At 44.1% G+C, this 15,573-nt stretch overlaps 2 protein-coding genes across 6 annotated transcripts in view; both read left to right on the top strand.

Moving 5' to 3' along the window:
• Prpf3 (pre-mRNA processing factor 3) overlaps positions 1-5,864 on the top strand; it is a 26,191-nt gene extending 20,327 nt beyond the window's left edge. For 2 of the 3 annotated variants that reach the window (XM_005378686.2, XM_005378687.2), the window contains exons 13-16: positions 272-390; positions 671-754; positions 3,128-3,189; positions 5,515-5,864. In XM_005378686.2, coding sequence (XP_005378743.1) covers positions 272-390; positions 671-754; positions 3,128-3,189; positions 5,515-5,661 — 412 coding nt within the window. In that variant the 3' untranslated portion in view covers positions 5,662-5,864. Of the gene's footprint in view, positions 1-271; positions 391-670; positions 755-2,880; positions 3,026-3,127; positions 3,190-5,514 lie in introns of all 3 variants that reach the window. The other variant, XR_001232982.1, reaches the window with a different exon arrangement.
• Positions 5,865-14,496: 8,632 nt separating this feature from the next.
• The window catches only part of Rprd2 (regulation of nuclear pre-mRNA domain containing 2), a gene marked incomplete in the record, with an annotated part of 98,920 nt that continues 97,843 nt past the window's right edge, over positions 14,497-15,573 (top strand). For 2 of the 3 annotated variants that reach the window (XM_005378681.2, XM_005378680.2), the window contains 1 exon segment: positions 14,497-15,573. 3 annotated transcript variants of the gene reach the window in all.

Below are 15,573 nucleotides of genomic sequence, written 5' to 3'. Positions count from 1 at the left end.
ATCAAACTCAGGACCTTGCACTTGCCAGGCAGGTGCTGTGCTGCTGCTGAGCTATATCCCCGGCCCAGATGCCCTGATTACCTACTACTTGATGAAAGGTGTATACTGCTATACTTTGAAGAAATACAAGATCCTAGAAATAGACTTGTGTGCTCCAGAGGGTCCTTGATTTAGAGAGAAAACCATTTTGGATTCATCTGTTTAGTTGCCACTCTTTTCAGACAGCTCTGATGCTAAAATTGAAGACATAACTAAACTTTCCCTTCTCTAGAGTTCGAAATTTGAGCAATCCAGCCAAGAAGTTCAAGATTGAGGCCAATGCTGGGCAGCTGTACCTGACAGGGGTGGTGGTACTGCACAAGGATGTCAACGTGGTAGTAGTGGAAGGGGGTGAGTCCGAAGATGTTGTGGGAGACTGTCCCCAGACAACCCTAAGCCTAATGATTTGCACTGTGGGGTGAAGGGGATAAAGTATATTTTAGATTAATATTTAGATATGGTATAATGTGCTGGGCCTCTGTTTGTGTTTATTGGAGTAGAAGGCCACAGATGTGGTTCCTGGGATTGCTTCAGCTACCACACTAATGTCTGAGCATTAGATAAGCTCAGAGGTCCTTTATACCCTAATGTCTTCTAGAGCTCTGGCAAAATTCTCCTTCTCTGTTTCCAGGCCCCAAAGCCCAGAAGAAATTTAAGCGTCTTATGCTGCATCGGATAAAGTGGGATGAACAGACATCTAACACGAAGGGAGATGGTGAATGGGGGTCAGAGGGGATAAAGTGGGAGGACTGTGGGAGGTGGGGCTAGTCCCTCAGTCCATTCATTTTTACTCCCTTGTGGCATTTCTGCGAACACTAGGTAAGAGTTTAGGAACTTTAGAAAGACCCATTCAGACTGTGACCTTGCTAGGTACTTATGCAGTGGTACATGATCGTATGCATCAGTATTAAAATTATTTTTCTGAGCTGAGTGTGGTGGTGCATACCTGTAGCCCCAGCACTCGTGAGGCTGAGGCAGGAGGATCACAGTGAGTTTGAGGCCAGCCTGGGCTACATAGTGAGACCCTGTCTCCAAAAAAACAGAAACAAACCCCCAAAATTATTTTTCTTTTCAAAATTATTTTTCTACCCGTTGGTAGGGAACTTTCTGTCCTGGATCTGAATACTAGTTATATTAATACATTAATTTGTGGAAATTGAGCACACTGTGCATTCATATGTACAGTGTCTATATCATATTATTACTTGTTCAAAAAAATTTTTAAGGGTAAAGACAAAAAAGGATTTTCAGATCAAAAAGCTTTCTGCTTTGATCAAGAAAAAAGTCCTTCACAGACTTTACAGGCCGGGGGTTATGACTCTGGTAGAATACTTTAGCATGTGAAAGACCTTAGGTTTAATCTCCAGCACTACAAAAGAGTTGTTAGCCCAGTTCTTCGTGTATGTGTGTGTGTGTGGGGGGGACTAAGGATCAAACCCAGAGGCTCATGTTAGGTGAGCACTCGACCTTTTTTTTTTTTTTTTTTTGAGACAAGGTCTCCCTATGCATTCAGGCTGGCCTTGAGCTCACTTTGTAGCCCAGGCTGACCTCGAACTCTCAATAATCCTCCTGCCTCAGCCTCCGAGTACCTGGATTACATGCATGTACCACCACACCCGGCAAGCACTTTACTATTTCTTTTTTTGTCTTTTGTTTTTTTTTTCTTTGGTTTCTTTCCGGTACCGGGAATCAAACTCAGGACCTCACGCTTGCCAGGCAGGCACTGTGCCACTGAGTTAAATCCCCAGCCCCAAGCACTTTATTATTGAATTATATGTCCACTCCTTTTTGTTTTGAAACAAGGTCTTGCTATATTGTCCAAGCTGACCTTAAACTTGGTATCTTCCAGCCTCAGTCTTTTGAGCTGTCAAATATGTATTTGGCATTCTGGCCATCTCATACTTCTGTTGATATTTATTATTCCCATCTTTGAAGATTAGATTTGTATTTAACATCTGCAGAAAGCATTGCTTTTTCCTTGTGGGTTTTTTTGTTGTTTGTTTTGTTCTTGAGATAGGGTCTTACTGTGTTGCCCAGGCTGATCTCTAACTCCTGAGCTCAAGAAGTCTTGCCTTAATCCCTCGGTTGAGACTGCTAGGTCTGGTGACACAGGCCTGTAATCCCAGCACTCAGGCGGCTGAGGCAGGAGGACTGCTATGACTTTGAGACCAGCCTGAACTACATAAGACCCTGTCTCAAAAAAAAAATACAACAGCAATACTCAGGGAGGTGAGGCAGGAGGATTGCTGAGAATTAAAGACCAGCCTGGACTACGTAGCAACCCCTGTTTAAGAAAAGCCCCCCCAAAAAATAGCAAGTGCCTGGGACTGTACAAATGTCTTACTGTGCCTGGCTGGAACCTTAATTTTTACAAATTGAATTGTGGTCTTTTTGTCATACTTTTTGTCCTCAGGGTGCTTAACATACATTTTTGCACTAAATTAACCTATACTTTCTTTTGCAAATGCTAAAAATTTCCAGTGGGGCATGTGCTACCACGCTACTGTAATCTCATCTACCTGGCAGGCTCAGATGGAGGATCCATCTGATAGGTATATTGCAAGTTTAAGGTCAGCTTGGGCAATTCATCCAGACCCTGTCTCAAAATAAAAGGATGTAGTTCAGAGGGAGCTTGCTTGCCTAACATGCACAAGGCCCTGAGTTCAGTCCACAACAGCAAGAAAAAAAAATTTTTTTTGTCGGTTTGGTTTCTCTGCCCTCCTCCATTAGGCTAAAAAGTTCTTGAAAATACTCTTATATTGGCATGTGAAGCCTGGCTCCCAAGGTGCTTAAGATAAAGTTTTATTATTGACTGCTTGTCTTTTATTTCCTTATTCTCAGTATCTGGCATAGCTCCTGATACATAGTAGGTGCTCAGTAAATGTTTGTTGAATTAATGTCCCCGCCTATTTGGAGCTTCCAGTCTAATATGGGGAAAATAAAGATTAACAGGAAAAAAAAAACATATTCCAACACATGGGAAAAGGTAATAATATTTATGAGAACTTGGGTAGACTTGATTACTGTTCATTTAGAACCTAGATCTGTAGTCTCTTGTTTTAAGATTTAGCTATATTATCTTTTCCAGATGATGAGGAATCTGATGAGGAAGCTGTGAAGAAAACTAACAAATGTGTACTAGTCTGGGAGGTAGGTGATCCTTTGTAAAACACTGAAGTACAACTTGAGCCACCTCTTCATTCTTTATATTATCCAAGTGGAGCATTGAAATGGGAAAGACTAAAGAGTAAATAATTTCTAGAGTAATTTGCTTTCAAACTTTTTATTTTGTCTTTTTGAGACAGGGTCTTGCCAAGCAATTCAGGCTGGCCTTGAGCTCACTTTGTAGCCCAGGCTGATTTTCAACTCACAACGATCCTCCTTCCTCAGCTCCCAAGTGCTGGGATTACAGGCATGCGCCACCACTCCCAACTAACATTTTTTAAAAAGAGATTTCAAAGAGAATTTTGTCTCAAAATAAAAAGTAAAATATGGGCTGGGGCTGTAACTCAGTGTGAAGGCCCTGGTTTCAATCCATAGTACCATGCAAAAAAATAAATCCGGTCTTATTCTCTGATCCCTGAAGACCACTCTTTATACGGAGTTTAGTTTTTCTCCGGTACCGGGAACCGAACTCACGACCTTGCGCTTGCCAGGCAGGCGCTTTTGCCGCTGAGCTAAATCCCCAGCCCCTATACGGAGTTTATTATTAAGAATTTTTCATTTGGGGCTGGGGATTTAGCTCAGCGGCACAGCTCCTTGCCTGGCAAGCGCAAGGTCGTGAGTTTGATTCCTGGTACCGGAGGGAAAAAAAAAAAGAATTTTTCATTTGATCTTCTGTTTTATCCCAGACTCCTCAATTTACGCAAATTAGGTAATGTTAACCATCACACCTGGTTCTGTTTTGTAAGTCCCTACTTGGATATTTACTGTCTCAGACCATCCAGGTCTCACACATTCTCCGTCATTTATCTGGGAGGTCTCAGGAATTGTTTCTCAGCCTTAGAAACAACCCAAGTTCTGTTCCAGCAGCCTCCTTGTAAGAGTCTCCTCCCTGAAAGCCTCTTAAGGCGGCACTTTGTGACTGCCTCAGCCTCCTGAGTGCTAGTATTACATATGTGCTGCGGATATCTCTGGTGAGAGTGCTGTTTCTCTCAGTACTGTATCTTTTCTCTTGCTATTTTCCATAGATTTCCTTCTGTTTTCTTTCCTACTGCAATCGTCCTTTGTCACTTGGCCCTACAGCTTCTAGCTTATATGCAGTTAGACTTAAGTCTTGTAAAAAGATTTCTTTCAACCTGTGACTCCATCTCCTTTTTCCTTGAAGACATCAATCTAGTCCTTGAAGCCCAGTGGGGGCCAAGTATATCTCATCCTATCTCACATAGTTTTTCCTGATTTGCTGTTCTAACCTGGCACTAGAGCTCAGAATTCCTCATCCTTCACTTTGTAGTTAAAACACTGAAACTCCCATGCATATGAATTTATGAAAATTCACGCATCACCGGATGTGATGGTGCATGCCTGGAATCTCAGCACTCAGGAGACTGAGGCAGGAGGATTGCTGCAAGTTGGAAACTGGAAGCCAGCCTGAACTACATAGCAACATCTTATCGCCAAAAAAAAAGCCGGACTTGGTGGCATGTCATATTGCTTTAATACTAGCAATCGGGATACTGAGGCAGGAAGATCCTGAGTTCAAGGCCAACCTGGGCTACATAAGCAAGTTCAAGGCCTGCTGAACTACATAGTGAGACTCTATCTAAAAAAAACCAAAAAGTTGTGCGTATATATGAGAGTAGAAATTATCATTATTTTCAACATAAAGTCACATTCAAACAGGCCATGGTGGCATACTGTAATTGCAGCACTTGGGAGGCTTAGACAGGAAGATTGCAGTGATTTCAAGGTCAACCTGGGCTACACAGTGAGTTTGAGAGCAGCCTGAAGTACATAGCAAGACTCTGTCTCCAGAAACAAAAATAACATTCAGCTAGGCACATTGTTATGCAAATATCATTGCTTCTCAGCCTTTTGGCTAAGATCAAATATTACAAAGATATCATTAGGTCTTCAAAAGAATGTCATATCATGCTGGTACATGCCTGTAATCCCAGCACTCAGGAGGCAGGAGAATTGCAACAAGTTCAAGGCCAGCCTCAGCTACATAGTGAGTTCAAGGTCAGCCTGAACTGCATAGTGAGACCCTGTCTCAAAAAGAAAAAAAAAAAAAAAAAATGCAATTTCGATAAGTTGCAGAGCTGGGAGTATATAGCTCAGTAGAGAGTATTTAGCACGTATACATGGTCCCCAGTACTGCAAATTAAAAAAAAAAAAAAGAAACTTAAGTTCTTATTAGGGTCATGGATATAGCTCAGCGGTACAAGTGCCTGCCTGACAAGCACAAGGTCCCGAATTTGATTCCCGGTACCCCCCCAAAAAAAGTTCTTATTAAAATTTTTGTTTCTTTTTTAGGGTACAGCGAAAGACCGGAGCTTTGGAGAGATGAAGTTTAAACAGTGCCCTACAGAGAACATGGCTCGTGAGCATTTCAAAAAGCATGGGGCCGAGCACTACTGGGACCTTGCACTGAGTGAATCTGTGTTGGAGTCCACTGACTGAGACTACTGCAAGCCCTTGCCTCCCCCTTGCCTCTCTCCAGTCCTGTCCTTGTTTACTTCACAACCCACTTCAACTCGGCTGTGTGATCTCAGACCTGTGCCAAGCAGATGTTGGGGCAAAGGGAGAAAACCGTGCTCCCCCCAGTCAGCTTGGTGCTTTCCTTTATTCCTCTTGAGTGCATATGATTAAAGAGTTATTTTTAAGATTGGTATCATATTTTTTACACGCTCATAGGCGTTGGAGATAGAGTGATCTTCTTCCCCAGACTTCTAGCAATAGCTGTGCAGAAATAAAAATAGTCATTGATATTTATGTATATATAAAAAATGGATGATGGTTAAATAAGTGGAAATGTCCATCTTCATCCTAAAGCAAAAGTAACAAATAAATACAGTTTTCTGGAGCAGAACAAAATAGGAAGAGAGGTATTGGTGGCCAAGGGATAGGAAACAAGGAAAAGTTTCTTGCTAACCATCAGTAGATAAGAATTACAAGTTAGCAAATCGTTTTAAGTCTTGGCTAAGTGGTCTTTGAGGAAATAATTCATCAGGTGGAAGCATATATGGGAGTATGTGTTCTGGCTGAAGTAGACAGGGAGGGATGAGGACCAGGTATATAGTTCAGCAGTACAGTGCCTGCCTGGCAAGCACAAAGTCCTGAGTTCAATTTCTGGTACAAAAAAGAAAAAAAAACAGCTGCCAAGGAGGATGTTATAGATGAGTTTTGCAAAGTGGAATGACATTCAAGAATTCAGTCAAGCTGGGAGTGGTGGTGCATGCCTGTGATACCACCACTTGGGAGGCGGAGGCAAGAGGATCATTACGAGTTCAAGACAAGCCTGGGCTACAGGATGAGCTCAAGGCCAGCCTGAACTGCATAGCGAGACCCTGTCTCAGACTGGGGATATAGCTCAGCGGCACAAGCGCCTGCCTGGCAAGCGCAAGGTCCTGAGTTCGATTCCTAGTACTGCCCTCCCCGCAAAAAAAAAATAGAAAAAAGACCAAAAAAAGAAAATTTGAGGCTGGGGATTTAGCTCAGCAGCACAGCACCTGCCTGGCAAGCGCAAGGTCATGAGTTCGGTTCCCAGTACCAGAAACCTTGCCCGCCACCCCCCCCCAACGAGAAATTTCATCTGGACTGGGGATGTAGCTCAGCAGTACAGCACCTGCCTGGCAAGTGTGAGACCCTGGGTTCAATTCCTAGTACCAAAAGAAGAATTCAGCCATTTTTGTTGCTTTTACTAATACAAATTTTTTTTTTTTTGTAGATACAAATTCACTCAATTTTATATGGAGAATCAAAACACCCAGAATAAACCCTGTGTTGGCACTCACCTGTAATCCCAGCATGGGAAGATGACACGGAAAGGACTGCAAGTTTGAGCCCAGATTGGGCAAATTAGCAACTTAACGAGACTCTGTCTCAATGTGGAAAAGGGCTGGGGATGGAGTTCAGTGTGAAAGTCCTGTGTTCAGTTCCTTCTCCTGAGGGGGATATTGAAGAGGAAGGCTGGGTGTAGTGTTGCATGCCTGTGGTCCCAAGATTAGCAGCCTGGCGAAAGAGGATCACAAATTGGAGCCCAACCTGGGCAGTTTACTGCTTACCAAGACCCTGTCTGCCGGGCGTGGTGGTGGGTGCCTGTAATCCCAGCACTTGGGAGGCTGAGGCAGGAAGATCATTGCAAGTTTGAGACCAGCCTGGGCTACAAAGTGAGCTCAAGGCCAGCCTGAACTGCATAGTGAGACCCTGTCTCAAAAAGACAGAAAAAAAAAAAAGGACCCTCTCTCATATGTAAAATTTTAGAAAGGATGGGATGTGACTCAGTGCAGAAGCCCTGGGTTCAACCTCTACTACCAAAACATATAAATTATATACAGGAGGAAGAAAAGTCGAGGACTGATAATACCCAAACTCAAGTTTTACTCTAAAACCCAAGTAAAAGCCAAATAGATTGGGGGACGGAGAGATAGCTCAGTGGCACAGCGCCTGCCTGGCAAGTGTGAGGTCCTGTGTTCAATTCCTGGTACCAAAAAACAAAGCAAAAAGATTGATGGAGGAGAATACAAGAATAGAGAGCCCACAGATAATCCCAGCCACATGGCCAACTGCATTTTAACGAAGGACCAAGGAAAGAGTTCAAAACTGATGCTGGAGCTTTATGCTGCTACGGGTGGTGGTGCACAGCCCTATCATCTCAGCACTAAGAAGCTAAGGCAGAGGGATTGTGAATCTGAGGCCAACCTGGACCACACAGTGGTACATTGTTTGAAAAACTGTTTTTGAGCTGGGTGTGGTAGTACATGCCTGTAATCCCAGCACTCAGGAAGTTGAGTCAGGAGGATTGCTGAGTTTGAGGGTTGTCTGGGCTACCAAGTAAGTTCTGAACTGCATAGGAAAACCCTGTCTCAAAAAGACAAAAAGTGTTGGGAGTGGTGACAAAGACCTATAATGTCTACTGTTCAGGAGGATGTGAGGCAGCCTCAAAACGAAAACAGGTGAGCATACAGTTCAGTGCTAGAGTGTTTACCTAGTATGCACAGGACCTTGGGTTCCATCTCCAGTACAAAAAAAAAAACATGCTGGGCATGATAGTGCACACCTGTAATTGCAGCACTCGGGAGGCTGAGGCAGGAAGATCATTGTGAGTTTGAGACTAGCCTGGGCCACAAAGCTCAAAGCCAGCCTGAACTGCCTAGGGAGACCCTGTCTCAAAAAGACAACAGGGGGCTGGGGATTTAGCTCAGCGGCACAGCACCTGCCTGGCAAGCACAAGGTTGTGAGGTCGATTCCCAGTACTGGAAAAAAAAAACAAAAAGACAAAGAAAAGGCCTGGTGTAGTAGCACATGCCTGTAATGCCAGCACTCAGGAGGCTGAAGCAGGAAGATCACTATGAGTTCGAGGCCATCTTGGGCTCTACAGTGAATTCAAAGCTAGCCTGAACTACATAGTGAGACCCTGACTCAAAAAATGTTGGACAACTGGACATGACATGTACATGCAAAAAAAAAAAAACAAAAAAAACCAAAAACCCAAAATAGAAACTTTAGGGCTGGAGATTCAGCTCAGCGGCAGCGGCACAGCGCCTGCCTAGTAAGTGAGAGGTCATGAGTTTGATTCGTGGTACCGGAAGAAATACAAAAAAATAGAAACATATCCTTCACAAAAATGAACTCAATGTATCACAGACCTAAATGTAAATAACTAAGACTAGAAAATAACAGGAGAAAATCAGTGTTTTCTGACAAATGAGTTTGTCAGTGTCTTAGGTACACCACCAAAACATGATATATGTGGCAAGCATAAGGTCCTGAGTTTGATTCCTGATACCAAGAAAAAAAAAAACATATAAAAGAAAGTTGATGAGTTAAACGATTAAAAAGGCAGGCGTGGTGGTACACGCCTATAATCCCAGCACTGGGGAGTTTGAGGCAGGTGAATCACTGAGTTCAGAGCCCTGGGCTACAAAGTGAGTTCAAGGCCAGCCTGGACTGCATAGTGAGATCTTGTTGCAAAAAGACAAAAACAAAACAAAAAAAACTTGATTAAAAATTTCTGCTCTTTGAAAGACACCATGAAGAGAATGAAATAAGCCACAACGGGGATGGAGAAAATATTTACAGAAGATGTCTGCTGAAGGATTTAACCCACATGCGTATAACAATAGCACTCTGAGAGACTGAAGCAGGAAAATCAGAAGGTAGATCCTAGCCTGGGCAATTTTGTGAGACTTTGTCTCAGACTGAGAGAGGGTTTGAGACCTAGCTCAGTGCAAAGGCAGTTTTAAGTCCCCAGTACTTCTCGACCCAAATATTTTTTAAATTAGCCAAACAGGTGCTGGGGATTTAGCTCAACAGCACAGCGCCTGCCTGGCAAGCGCAAGGTCGCGAGTTTGATTCCCGGTACCGGGAAAGAAACAAACAAAAAAAAATAGCCAAACAACTGGCATGGGGTTGGCAGAGATGGCAAATAAGCATATGAAAAGACGCTTCCCACGTCATGTGTCATCAAAGACTTGCTCTCTGGGAGTACATGAAATAACCATTACACACCTGTTAGAACGACAGAGTCTGAGACACATTGTGGCGAGGTTATGGAGCAACAGGAAGTCTTTTGTTGCTGGTGGGAACGCACAGTAGTACCACCACTTTGGAAAAGTTTGGCAATTTCTTACAAAACTAAGCGTACTCTTTTTTTTTTTTTTTTTGAGATGGTCTCACTAGGTAGTTCAGGCTGGCCTTGAGCTCACTTTGTAGCCCAGGCTGGTCTCAAACTCAAGGATCCTCCTGCCTCAGCCTCTTGAGTGCTGGGATTATAGGCGTGCGCCACCACGCCCGGCCTTTTTTTTTTTTTTTCTCTGTGTACTCTCACTATACAGTCTAGTTGTGTTGTGCTCACTTTGCAGCACATATACAATCCAGTTGTTCTCTTTGGTGTTTACCTAAAGGTGATGAAAGCTTATATCCAACCAAAAAGCACAGAGATGTTTTTGGGAGAGAGATACGGTATCCTAGAGATGAGACCCAGACCTTTGTGGGTACTAGGCAAGTGCTCTAGTGCTGAGCAACCCCACTCCCCTTTTGAGACAGTCTTGCTGTGTAGTTCAGGCTGGCCTTGAGCTCACTTTGTACACGCAACAATCCTCTGGCCTCAGCCTCCCAAGTGCTGGGATTACAGGCGTGCATCACCATGTCCAGTATTTTGTTGTTTTGAGATGATATTGCTGTAGGTACCCACTTTGACCTCCTGCCTCATGAGTAGCTGTATTACAGACAGACCTCACGTCTCCTGGCTTGCACATGTATGTTTATAGCAGCTTTACTTGTAATTGCTACAATATGGAAGATACCCTTGTAGCCTGGGCTCCATAGTGTGTTCAAGGCCAGCCTGAACTACATAGGGAAACCCTATCTCAAAAAGACCAAAAGAAAAGAAAAAAGAAGAAAGAAATATGGGGTAAAGTGTTGATAAGAGAACTTTCAGGTAAAAAGAACAAAAGAAACTATAAATAGAAATTCATAGGCTCTGATAATGGATAATGGAGATGGCGATTAACAGTCATTGTCATCCTTAAAGTCACTTCCAGAGCACCTACTGTAGTGCCTACTTACTTCACTGATAAAATAGAAGTAACTGACTTCTGCACACTCTCAACAAATCTACCAACCTACCTGTATTTGTACCTAGATTGCCTTCCTTGCAAGAAAGGAACTGTTAGGCCTGGCGTGGTGGCGCATGCCTGTAATCCCAGCACTCGGGAGGCTAAAGCAGGAGGATTGTTGCAAGTTTGAGATCAGCCTGGACTACAAAGTGAGCTCAAGGCCAGCCTGAACTGCATCGCCAGGCCCTGTCTCAAAAAGTAAAAAAAAAAAAAAAAAAAGGAACTGTTCTTAATTGGTAACTTGATCCTATCCTCTTTTGTCTACCCCAGGAAATCAGTGCAGCCATTGTCCAGTGTCTACCCTTCCCCTCATCTAATATATCATTTGTATCCATTTGAAACATGTATTGTCTTCCATCTTGGGAAAAGTAATGGCTCCTCGATCCTATGTTTCTTTCCAGTTTCAGCCCATCTCTGCTCCTATTTGCAAAAACGTTTTATTTCTTGAAAGAGTTGTCCATATGTATCTCCATTTCTCCGACTGTTTCCACAGCCCTCGGTCACTGCTTCACTGGAAACAGCTCCTGTCAGAATCACCCCTGATGACCATGTTGCCAAATCCAGTGGTGATCTCAATCCTTGGGGATGTTTTTTTTTTTTGTCATTTTGAGGCAGGGTCTCACTATGCAGTTCAGGCTGGCCTTGAATTCACTTTGTAGCTCAGGCAGGCCTCAAACTCGCAGGGGTCCTCTTACCTCAGCCTCCCATATGCTGGGATTACATGCATGCACCACCACGCCCTGCTCTCAGGGATTTTTTGTTTGTTTTTATGAAACAGGGTCTTACTATGTAGCCGAGGCTGGCCTCAAAGAACTCACAGAGATCCTTCTGCCTCAGCCTCCTGAGAGCTGGGAACACGAATCTCCCACCATGCCTGGCTTCATTCCTCATTTTAGGCAATCTACACAAACAACACCTGATGCTATTACTTTGTTCTTGACAAGTTACCAAGCCTTTAGAATATTTTTCTCTGCAGGGCGTGGTGGTGCATACTTGTAATTCCAGCACTCGGGAGGGAGGGTGAGGCAGGAGGATCATTGCGAATTTGCGACCAGCCTGAGCTACAAAGAGAGCTCAAGGCCAGCCTGAACTGCATAGCGAGACCTTGTCTCAAAAAGACCAAAGAAAATATTTTTCTCTGAGCTCACCTTTCACCAGTCTCTCCTCATTCTCCTAAAGGTAGAAGTCGGTTCTTCAGTCTTTTTTTTTTTTTTTTTTAAACTTTTGAAACAGGGTCTCGCTATGCAGTTCAGGTTGACCTTGAGCTCACTTTGTAGCCCAGGCTGGTCTGGAACTTGCAATGATCCTCCTGCCTCAGCCTCCCAAGTGCTGGGATTACAGGTGTGTGCCACCACACCTGGCAAGCTCCTTCTATCTTTATTCTTTTTTTTTTTTTCTATCTCTATTCTTGTCTTCATTCACTCATTTGCCTGTAAGTGACCATGGATCTGTGACTTTAAAGATCATCTGTACTGACAATTCTTTTTTTTTTTTTCCGGTACCGGGAATCGAACTCATGGCCTCATGCTTGCCAGGCAAGCACTGTGCCACCGAGCTACAGTACAGTACTGTACTGTACTGACAATTCTTAAATTGGTGCTTTCTACCTGGGCCTCTCCTATGAACTACTTCTCTAGTGCCATCTGTGTGTTTGAGGTCTCAAAACTCATGGCTAAGCTAAGCATGATTGTGCACATGTGGAATCCCAGAACTTTGGGACACTGAGGCACGATTACAGATATTAAGCTTAACCTGGGCAATTTGGCAAGACCCAGTCTCAAAATTTAAAAAAGACTGGGGATGTGGCTCAGTGTGAAGGGTTTAAGTTCAATTTCCCAGTGTGAAAAGTGAAAACAAAAAAGAACCCCATGAAGGCCAAGTGTGGTAGTGCATTCCTATAAACCCAGCACTTGGCAGGCTGAGGCAGGAGGATCACTGTGAGTTTGAGGCCAGCCTGCACTACATAGTGAGACTGTCTCAAATAAACAAACAAACAAAGTCTCACTTTGTAGCTCAGGCTGGTCTCAAACTCACAATGATCCTCCTACCTCAGCCTCCTGAGTGCTGGGATTACAAGCATATGCCACCATGCCTGTCCTCTTTTTGATTTTTTTATATAGAGACAGGGTCTCATTAAATCAGCTTTTATTTTTTATTTTTCCTGGTACTGGGAATTGAACTCATGACCTTGTGCTTGCCAGGCAGGCGCTGTGCCACTGAGCTAAATCCCCAGCCTAGGGTCTCATTAAATCACAAAGTTGCCCAGGAGGAGCTCAAACTAGTGATTTTCTTGCTTCAGCCTCCCAGAGTGCTGGGATTAAAGACTGGCTTCATACTTCTTTTCTTTTTGTTGTTTTTCTTCCTTTTTTTCTTTTCTTTTTTTTTTTTTTTTTTTTGAGACAGGGTCTCGCTATGGCAGTTCAGGATGGCTTTGAACTCACTATCTAGCTTAGGCTGGCCTCAAACTTGCAGCAATTTTCCTGCCTCAGCCTCCCCAGTACTGGGATTACAGGTATGAGCCACCATGCCTGGCCAAAGACATTCTTTTTGTTTGTTGTTTTGTTTGAGACAGGGCCTTGCTATGTGGCTCAGGCTGGCCTTAAGCTCACTTTGTAGCCCAGGATGGTCTTGAATTCACAACGATCCTCCTGCCTCAGCCTCCTGAGTGCTGGGATTACAGGTGTGTGTCACCACGCTCAGCCAAAGACATTCTGTTACAGTGATACATTCATACCTATGTTACAGCAACACAATTAATTATAGCTAAGTCTTGGAAACAGTCTGTATGGCCACCAACATATGAATGGACAAAGAAAATGTAGTATTTATACACAATGGAGTACTACTCTCCCATAATGAAAGATAAACTTGTAGGTAAATGGATGTACCTCGAGACTATAATATTAGGTGAAATAAGTCAAACACACAAGTTAAATATCACATGGTTTAACCCAAAATATAAATAAAATAAAAGAGAAAGGAAGGAGATCTTTTTCAGTTGAGAAGGGGAACAAGAGATAGAAGGAAGGTGGCCTGGCATGGTGGCTCACACCTGTAATCCCAGGATTTGGGAGGGAGGCTGAGGCAGGAGGATTGCCTCAAATTGGAGGCCAGCCTATGCATAACAAGTTCAAGGGCAGCTAAATTACATGATAAGACCCTGTCTCAAAAAAAAAAAAAGAAAAGAAAAAAGAACCGGGCGCGGTGGTGTACGTCTGTAATCCCAGCACTCAGGAGGCTGAGGCAGGAGGACAGTTTCGAGTTCAAGACCAGCCCGGGCTACAAGTGAGGTCAAGCCCAGCCTGAATTGCTTGGCGAGACCCTGTCTCAAAATGACCAACCCCTCCAAAAAGGGGTGGGGGGCGGATAGAGGGAAAGGGGATTCAACAAACCAACAAACCAACCCTTGAGATGGAACTTTTGCAAACGGGAAGGGAACCAAGAGATGGAAGGAGCAGTGATGGAGGGGAGAGGAGGTGGAGGCGGTGGAAAAAAGAATTCAGGTGTATGTACGTGTACCAACCACACATGATGAATGTAATCATTATATACTGCAAACATGTACTAGTAAATTTTTTTAAAAAATTGTATGTCTTCATTGGGAACGCAAAAACCTCCAAATTGGCCCAAAGGATTTGTATAAACAGATGTGATGGAATAACTATTCTGGGGCTGCGCTTATCGACATAATCGATTTTTATCTATGGCTCTTGTAGTGAGTTACACACTCGTGAGATTTCACTGTAACTTGCGAAAGTGAGGTCACATTTTGCCAATTACTTTTTCCTCGCCTCCAAAATTTTACAGGAAAAATTTTCGTCTCAAATTTTCCTTCTATAATCTAATGGTTGGCTAGCTCTGAATGGTACTGTCCAACGTGAGCTCGTAGTACTGTTAGATGTGGGAGTCTGCGTAGTAAATAACTCGCGGGACCTGGCGCATGCGCACTTTCTGTTGCGCGGTAAAATGGCTGTCAGCCATTTTGTCGTGACTCCGTACTTGTTACCCGTGGCAGCGTCTATAGCCACCGGAAACGCTGGTCCCTGAACGGTGGGAATTTCTACGATCTTGTTTTGCGAGTTTAACAGCTGTAACACAGAGATGCCCTCCTCCCAGCAAAAGACGAGACGGGGCACAGAGCTGGAGCAACACCCTCAGTCCTTTCGCTTCAACCAACTCCTTCACCTTTAGTTTTTGCTCCCAGCCCGCTACACGCTAAAAAGCTGCGCAGGCGCACAAAGAATCGCACGGCCTCCTTGGCCCTCGGGGTTTGCGGGCTCCTGCGCGCGCTTCTCCGACACCTCTCTTGATTGGCCAGATTGCTGCGCCATCCCGCCTCCCTAATGCTACAAGGTTGAGAAGGAAGCAGAGGGGCGGGACCAAGCTGCGCGTGCGCGGTGCTGTTGCAGTCCTCTTACTGCTGTTGCGTTGCAAAAAAAAAAAGCCCTGAGTAGGTCGCGTTGGGCCTTTTCTGTGGTAGAGACTCTAAGGGACAGAGAAAGATCTCTGCAACTGAAGGGGCCGTCGGGTAGTATTAAATTTAAGATATTAACACCCGCCGTGGCTTACAGGAATGTGGGTATAGGGGTGATGGGCTTTAGCGCTGAGAGCCGAAGAGTATAAAACCGTTCGTTTCGGCGGCAGGCATTTGCAGGTCCTACTTTGCGCGTAATTCTACCCGTAGTAGTGACTGGTTTAAACACGACCCCTGAACCGTACTGCTAAGCCCGCAGCCTCCGCGCCGCGCGTGGGG

This window comes from Chinchilla lanigera, unplaced genomic scaffold, assembly GCF_000276665.1.
Source record: "Chinchilla lanigera isolate Chin_1 unplaced genomic scaffold, ChiLan1.0 scaffold00012, whole genome shotgun sequence".
NCBI classification, from domain to species: domain Eukaryota; kingdom Metazoa; phylum Chordata; class Mammalia; order Rodentia; family Chinchillidae; genus Chinchilla; species Chinchilla lanigera.
The sequence above is the reverse complement of the archived record's forward strand: the minus strand, read 5'-3'. Positions and strand labels throughout refer to the sequence as shown.